The sequence below is a fragment of the Cotesia glomerata genome, linkage group LG5 (genome assembly GCF_020080835.1).
Source record: "Cotesia glomerata isolate CgM1 linkage group LG5, MPM_Cglom_v2.3, whole genome shotgun sequence".
NCBI lineage: Eukaryota > Metazoa > Arthropoda > Insecta > Hymenoptera > Braconidae > Cotesia > Cotesia glomerata.
The window spans coordinates 815859-825044 of NC_058162.1; the positions used below are offsets into that span (position 1 = coordinate 815859).

Genomic DNA, 9186 nt, shown 5'->3' on the forward strand with positions numbered 1-9186 from the left:
ATAAATTATAGAAAAAAATTTTGGGTAATAATAAGAGCCCTTAGTTAGCGCTCAAAATAATTATCATTTTCACCTCGAGCCCTTAATTCAAGTAATTTATGTTTGATACCCAATTCTGTGGATCACATTGTGTATGTGACGCAATTGAGTATGAAAATCCTCTAATTAGGACCGCCTGATGTTTACTGAAGGTTTGAGCTGAAGCTAAAGCTATCGGGGTTGAATGCAATGGTATGTTTTGTGATGAGGTAGCAAATTATTCCGTTAGCTACAGCTCAAAGAGTGAAGCTAAGCTCAATCTCGTACAGCATGGTTTACCAAAAAGCCCACGGCTCTCACCGTCATCACAGACTTTTGATCAAAAGCATCTTATAAATGAACTCCTTTTTCTCCTGGTTTCTATCCGTATCTTCTTATTTTTTATCTGACTTTAAAATTCTTTGTTTTATTTTTGTTCTTTGGATTATTGTTATAATTATTAATTTAATTTTTTTCTATTTGTTATTTGGTATTATTTCTTGGGATTTAAAAATCATTGATGTAACCGTGCGGGATGTGTTGAAATTTTAGTATTCCTGGACGATGGCTCGCTATGAAGTAAAATGATTAGAGTACTTCATTCAAGCCTTTAAATAGAATAAAGTAGTCACACAGCTACGTGAAATGACAACGAATAAGAATTAAAAGATAATGATAGAATTCATGTGTAGAAAAAAATTGCACTTATTTGAATATCGTGACATGAATATTACCAATGAGTTTTATTTTTATCCGTCAAATTGAATTTTCAATTTTTATTTTATACACAGTTTTATTTTTACTTATTTTTCAGTTTTAATTTAATTAATTAAAAAATTAAAACTTAAGTATTATAAACAAATAAGACGTTATGTAAGCTTCATAAGAGCAAAAAGTGAATAAAAGGATAATTAGTAATCAGACATACTTGAAGTAGCTAATGTTAAAAACATCAAAAGCTTTTTTTTTGCTGATGATATCGAGATTTTAATCTCTTTAATATTAAATTTTCCTTTGTCGCGTTTTTTATTTGGCTTTGTTTCATATGAAAGGATTTGAGCTTGACCATGAATAGAGAAACAAAATCTTCCGGTGTATTTTGTATGCGTAGTTTAATTTATATCGACTTAATATTTATTGAATATTTATCATCCAGAATTAATAACGGATGTGAGTTTAAAGTGATACCAAATGTCGTTTGTCAATGGTTTGGCAGAATGCCAGGTTAGTGTCGCTAGGGTCAGAGGGGAGTTGCAACAAGTACAATTAGGGAAAAGCTTAACTTATGTGGACGTTGACCCAAGAAGTTTAAGCTTTAAACTTTGATATTCTGGATAATTTGTTTATTTTCCATAAGTTCTATGATGCTATGTTCATTTCTCTTACTTCATTCAGTCTAACTTTAATAGAAATAAAATCGACGTTCTAATTAGCAAATTGTCTAACTCCATTTTAGAGAGTCTTCCATTTGTACGAAAAAAACAATTAGTTCAAAATTTATTATCACTTTAAAGAACAATTTAATATCATTAATATCTAATAAAGATATAATATTTTGGTTTGAATCATTTAAATAATTTATAATTGGACTATTGTGACATCAAAATGTTAAAAAATCACCTTCCTAAAAATAAGGAGTTAGACAAATTCCTAATTACATCGTCGAAATATACTTTTTAGTTCGTATATCTTCTCCCAATTATCTAAATCATGTATTATCGCTGAAAAAATATCAATTTACGATAAAAATATACCCGTTAAAAATTTTTACTGTCTCTTAATTGTATGAATTAATTCTGAAACAAATTATTTTAGATAGACGACTTGCAAATTTTAATCCAAAATTCTTTTTTTTCCAAATTAAAAAATTTTTTTTGCCATAATTTATTTGTTAAAAAAAATTATTAAAATTTAATAAATATCTGCTAAATTAATTTTCATTAAAATTTCAAAAAAATTAATTTTTTGTCACAAAAATATCCAATTTTGTTTTCAAAATAAATTTTTTCTCCATATATAAATGATTAATAAGATAAAAAAAAACTTTACAATATTTTTTATGAATAATAATAATAGTGGAGGTAAAATTTTCAGTTTTTGTGAATATCACTTATTAGAATATTGATTCAATTATTTTTCATGAAACTATTACCTTAAAAAAAGCAGTAAGTACTGTCACAAAGGAGTCTTTTACTTTCGCTGAGTCGTTTTATTACCAACCTATTAACCAGTAGTAAACCTAGGTATTTTCTAGGAGCAGTACCCTTTCTTCTTCTATTTCTTCTCACCGCTGTTTCTCTTTCTCATTCCTCTTCATGCAGTTGGCAAACGGATGACCGAATAAATTTTCCGGTCTCCCTCTCCAGTCGCTAGTTCACATGCAATTTAATTCTAGAATTCCAACCGGCAAAATTTCGCTTTTCAATTATACATACATCTCACACCCTAAACACTCACATACACGCCAGACAAATGTACTTTAATTATGAAGTGGTGAAAAAAAAGTCGTTAAACGTCAAAAAAATAAAACAAGGCTTTATATTTGCCGCGTAAACTATTTTAAATAAATGGATAATGGGAGGGCACTGACGTGTTTATGGGTTTCAAGAGCCATGAATCAATTAATAGTGTAATTTAATCATCATTTTCAAGAGTTCTTGCCTCGACGCTAAATAAACTTTTGATACTTGATCTACAAATGCTTATTCACGTTTATTTAAATATAAAAAGTTAACTCAAAGAATTTTATTAATGAAAAATTATATTAAAATTAATTTCTAATTTTACGGCGATGAATTATTGATTTCATCACTTAATTCGCTGTCAAAAATGTTTTAAAAAAGAATCTTGCTTATAAATAAAGATATTTATTATTATTAATGTCTATAGTTTTCAGTAAACTAGACACTGAGTACTTACACGTAAAACGCGAAGCTTGTATAGTTAAAATAGTACTTAGTTCTACGTGAGTCGGATTGTTGTATAAAAAACCACTCTTACTTGTATCTACTTTTTTCATCCGTCTTTCTCGCTTGAAACTTTTGTCAAAGTACTTTTCAGGTTGATTTTATACAAGTTTAGCTTTTTACTGAGGCTTTGATAACACGAGTTTGAATTTTGCTACAATGAAAAGGATAAGACACGTGTGTTTTACGAAAAATTAATGAAAAAAAAAAATTATTTGATACAAGAAAAATATTTTTTAATTAAAAAAACAATTTTGAACAGTTAAAAAATTAGAGATTAAATTTTTTAGTGCTTATTAAAAAATTTTTGGTAAATTTTAAGTCTTTGGTATTGAATAGACTTTTTAGATCAAGTCGGGGTCACCAGATGTGGGGGTCATATCTTCCACCCACTCCTGGGTAATTTAATTATTATTACTAAATTGTTATAATTATTTAATTATTATTATTTATAATTATTAATATTATTTCATTAATATTATTATATTATTTAATTAGTATCATTTATGTTTATTAATATTATTTCATGATTATTATTATTCATTATCATTAGTAATAGTTAATTAATATAGTTATTATTTAAGTTGAAGATTTTCTACAACGCTATTAAGGTATTTTGTTAGAAAAGTTTCAGTTGTATCGCATCACCATAAATTATACCGGATTATAATTTACTTGGTGATGCCAAACAACTGACAGAGTCTCGTCTGCTACAAGAACATTTTGGGAAATTTTATTTTATTGTAATTGTATTGCAAGTAGTAAAATTCACATTTTCAGCTGGCGAGACCCTAATAAAATTTATTGTAATAAGATTAAAAATATGGAAAGTTTGTTTGTAAGAAGCTTAAGGGTTTTTCCCAAATATTTCCGTAAGAATATTCTCAATAACGTACCTTTTTCTAAAGAGCAATTAAGGGATTAAAAACTCTTGTCGCCTGGCCAGCGACCGGACCCAAGACCTCACTAATTGCTCTCTATACCTATACCTCTATTTCTTTCTCTCTCTCTCTCTCTATCTATCCCTTTTAACTAAAATACTTCTACTTCTATAATTTGTATGTACCTTGAGAATCTATCCTGTACATGTACTTACTTATATCAATTTTCCATACTTACGTACAACTACGTACTCCTACCCTTAATATTTTCTCTATATTTCCATCGAGTACCCCCTACCTCTTAAGAGGTCGGAGACCGAGATGGACACTTTGAGAAATTCAGTTCGACCGAGTGACCCCTAAGCTTCATACTGCATTTTTAGCAACCTCGAACATGCATGTAAATTTAAGTTCTTTAAATAAAGTATTGTAAGAATATTTCCGTGCACTTCACTTAAATAATCAACGCCCTTACTTCCCAAAGTGGTGACCCCTAGTTTTGAATAATAATTCGCGTTTTTTAAATTTCAATGTAAATCAGATTTATATCATGCAATTTTCTTTTCTTCTGGTGATTCGCGAATTGTGAAAATTAAGTGAATATTTTGTGCGCGTGTGATTAAATTTTCTTAAATTTGTAATCGATATATTAAAATTAAAATGGTTAACGGCGCGGAATTAAATGGAGGCAATGCGGTGACGGTGGTAGCCTCCCAACGACTTCCCGAGTTGGTTGCAGCAGATCCCGAGATGTGGTTCGCGATGATCGAATCTCAATTTGTAAGAAACCACATCACCGATAAGCAGCAGCAGTACCTGCAGGTATTATCATCCATACCTTCGCGGTACGCGACCGAAGTGCGGGACATCATCATGAAACCGCTTACTGCTGCCCTATACGACGAACTGAAAGAGCAGCTGATTAAAAGGTTAAGCGTCAGTCAAGAGGAGAAGACCCGCAAGCTGCTTGAAGGAGAGAAAATGGGCGATGAGAAACCATCGCAATATCTTCGCCGATTACAAGCGCAAGCTGGATCATCGTTCCCTGATCATCTTCTTAAGACACTGTGGCTACGGGGTTTACCGGAAAAATATCAAATGGCTATGGCCACCCAACAGGAAAAGGCCGTCACAGCTATGGCAGAAGTCGCCGACATCATCCATGGATTGCTGCCTTCACGCCCGTCAATTGTAGAAGTGGCGATAACCCAGGATACACAGCTTGCCCTAACGATGCAACAATTGCGCCTGGAAATTGCTGAGATTAAGAACCATCTAGGCAGCATGAACGCCCGTGGAAATGAAGCAGAATTCTATAGGCGCGGCAGGTCCCAGACACCCCATCGAGGTCATAATTCCCAGCAGAAACCCCGCTCTCGGTCACTTCAACGGGGCCCACGGCCTCCTGGTATGTGCTGGTACCATTGGATCTTCGCTGAGAAGGCAGATCATTGTACTTCCCAGTGTAATTGGACGCCGGGAAACGACCAGGGCGGTCGTTAATGGCGGCCGACGACACTCGCCGAATAACCTACCGAAGAACCTACAGCCGTCTATTTGTCCGTGACCGCGAATCAGGAATGCGTTTCCTGATCGACACTGGAGCGGGCTTGTGTGTGATTCCGCGCAAATGTTACCGCGGACCGTGTAAGAAAGCAACTTACGAACTTTCTGCGGCCAACGGTACGCCGATTTCCACATATGGTGTCGCGACGTTTACACTAAATCTTGGGTTAAGGCGAGACTTCACATGGAGGTTCTTAATCGCAGATGTTTCCAAGCCTATCATCGGTGCAGACCTCCTGTCGCATTATGGACTGCTGGTTGATCTCAAGAACGGCAGGGTGATAGATACAACCACGAAAATTGGACTTGAGGGTGAAATAATTCAGTGCGAGGACCCGGGCATCAGGGTCATCTCAGGCTCTTCCGAATACCATAAACTCCTGGAAGAATTTCCATCGATTACGCGACCGTGTGGTGCTCCAGGAGAAGTGAAACATCAGGCTGAAACAAGGTCACTCGTCACGTCTCAGCTACAGTTGGGTCGTTTGCCCCTCCATCATCCAGGTTTGAACATATCCATTTAGATTTAATCATTATGGCGCATTGAGATGGTAATCGGTATTGCTTAACTATGATAGACAGGTTCTCCCGTTGACCAGAGGTAGTTCCACTCCCAGACCAGGAAGCTGTGACAGTGGCTTGATCATTTTTCGATAACTGGATCGCGCGATTTGGTGTTCCACTGCGCGTTACCACGGACCAAGGTCGGCAGTTTGAGTCTAACTTATTCAGACAGCTGAATCAAATCGCCGGCACGACTCACATTCGGACAACGGCGTATCACCCTGCAGCAAACGGCATGGTCGAGCGTTTTCACAGGCAACTAAAAACAGCTATCCGCTGTCACCAAGACCGATGGACAGAGGCACTATCATCAGTTATGCTGGGCATTCGTTCAGCTTGGAAGGAAGATTTGGCGCTACAACTGCAGAGATGCTGTACGATCAACCTCTACGTATTCCAGGCGAGTTTCTAACATCACGTGCACCACAGAATGATGATTCTGGTGCGACGACCTTCATCAAAGAACTCAGAAAACGGTTCCAGCAACTACGTCCAGCAGCTATAAATCGACATGGCGAGAAGAAGATCTTCATGTTCAAGGACCTTACTACAGCCAGTCATGTGTTTGTGCGATACGACGGATCCAAACAGCCACTTCAACAACCATATACAGGACCCTATCCGGTTATCAGCAGAGCTGATAGGTTTTTCACCATCAACATGGATGGTAGAAACACTACAGTCACAATTGATCGCCTGAAACCGGCATACACAATGTCAAGTGACATTGAAGAACCAGAACCGGAGGAACCAGATGACGAGGTTGTCATCGCTCTTCCACGACGCGGCCGTCCAAGAGGGCCTGTAATTCCACCAGAGCTCCCGCCACAACCAGAGCTGCAGCAGCAGCCAGAACTAGTGGAGCCAGACGACGAGGTGATCATCGCACGTCCACGACGTGGACGCCCAAGGAATCCCGCGGCTCCACCAGAGCATCAACATCATCCAGAAGTCCAACCAGCTCCAGAACTTCCAATTCCACCCGAATTTCCAGCACCGCCAGAACCGAATCCGGGCATTAAATTGAGAACTGACTATACTTTTACATTAATTTGATCGGTACAAAAGTCGGTAAAGGTCAGATATAAGGCGCTCGGCGAGCGTGGTCAGAGGTTTTGTCAGTAACTGTCTTGTTCGATTTTTAGTCAAAGTATCGTCAGTCAGAGAGTGCAATTTTGGGAAGGGTATTTCCGTTTTTGGTTGGTGGAAAATAACTGGAGTTAGGGAATTGTTGTTAAATGAAAGGATTCTGGAGAGGGTATTATTTATTAAAAGAAGGGTTCTTTAAACTAAGTGTGAGAAGATTGCTAAGTTGGAAAAGTCTGGTCGCCATCTGATAAACAGATGGGTTGTAAAATTTGTCCGTTTGTATTGAAGGTTTAAGTCATTAAAGGGATTATTTGACAATGGTAACTACTTGAGTTTGACTGTCATAAATTTCCGAATTTTAAGTTTTATGACGTCTTTGTTAAAGTCTGTCGAATATTTTAAAAACATGAGTAAACTTAAGAGTACAGTACAATTTTTTCATAACTTATAAAAAACTAAGGTACATAACTAAACATATTTTAATGGTACCAGCACATACCAGGAGGCCGTGGGCCCCGTTGAAGTGACCGAGAGCGGGGTCTCTGCTGGGAATTATGACCTCGATGGGGTGTCTGGGACCTGCCACGCCTATAGAATTCTGCTTCACTTCCACGGGCGTTCATGATGCCTAGATGGTTCTTAATCTCAGCAATTTCCAGGTGCAATTGTTGCATCGTTAGGGCAAGCTGTGTATCCCGGGTTATCGCCACTTCTGCAATTGACGGGCGTGAAGGCAGCAATCCATGGATGAAGTCGGCGACTTCTGCCATAGCTGTGACGGCCTTTTCCTGTTGGGTAGCCATAGCCGTTTGATATTTTTCCGGTAAACCCCGTAGCCACAGTGTCTTAAGAAGATGATCAGGGAACGATGATCCAGCTTGCGCTTGTAATCGGCGAAGATATTGCGATGGTTTCTCATCGCCCATTTTCTCTCCTTCAAGCAGCTTGCGGGTTTTCTCTTCTTGACTGACGCTTAACCTTTTAATCAGCTGCACTTTCAGTTCGTCGTATAGGGCAGCAGTAAGCGGTTTCATGATGATGTCCCGCACTTCGGTCGCGTACCGCGAAGGTATGGATGATAATACCTGCAGGTACTGCTGCTGCTTATCGGTGATGTGGTTTCTTACGAATTGAGATTCGATCATCGCGAACCACATCTCGGGATCTGCTGCAACCAACTCGGGAAGTCGTTGGGAGGCCACCATCGTCACCGCATTGCCTTCATTTAATTCCGCGCCGTTAACCATTTTAATTTTAATATATCGATTACAAATTTAAGAAAATTTAATCACACGCGCACAAAATATTCACTTAATTTTCACAAGTCGCGAATCACCAGAAGAAAAGAAAATTGCACGATATAAATCTGATTTACATTGAAATTTAAAAAACGCGAATTATTATTCAAAACTAGGGGTCACCACTTTGGGAAGTAAGGGCGTTGATTATTTAAGTGAAGTGCACGGAGATATTCTTACAATACTTTATTTAAAGAACTTAAATTTACACGCATGTACAAGGTTGCTAAAAATGCGGTATGAAGCTTAGGGGTCACTCGGTCGAACTGAATTTCTTAAAATGTTCTTGTAGCAGACGAGACTCTATCAGTTGTTTGGCATCACCAAGTAAATTATAACCCGGTATAATTTATGGTGATGCGATACAACTGAAACTTTTCTAACAAATTACCTTAATAACGTTGTAGAAAATCATCAACTTAAATAATAACTATATTAATTAACTAGTACTAATGAATAATAATAATCATGAAATAATATTAATAAATATAAATGATACTAATTAAATAATATAATAATATTAATGAAATAATATTAATAATTATAAATAATAATAATTAAATAATTATAACAATTTAGTAATAATAATAATAAAAAATTATAAATAATAATAATTAAATTACCCACACAGTAAAAAATATTGTGTAAAATCAACACAGTTTGTGTGTTAAAAACGGTTGACACGAAATTTGTGTTGAAATTTTGACACAAACTTTGTGTAACCCCTTTTTAACACAAAGATTATGTTAAAATATCGCCACAAGAGGGTGCAAAGAATCTTACACTTTTAGAGTGTCAATCTTA

General features: G+C 36.4%; 1 protein-coding gene across 1 annotated transcript; it reads right to left on the minus strand.

The window, feature by feature from the left end:
• Nucleotides 1–7563: 7563 nt before the first annotated feature.
• Nucleotides 7564–8331, minus strand: LOC123265273. Its single transcript, XM_044728961.1, has one exon. The coding sequence runs from the start codon at nucleotides 8329–8331 to the stop codon at nucleotides 7564–7566; it is 768 nt and encodes a 255-aa protein (XP_044584896.1).
• Nucleotides 8332–9186: the final 855 nt, after the last annotated feature.

Coding starts and splice junctions, on each gene's coding strand:
- LOC123265273 (XM_044728961.1), bottom strand. CDS start 8,331: ATGGTTAACGGCGCGGAATTAAATGAAGGCAATGCGGTGACGATGGTG.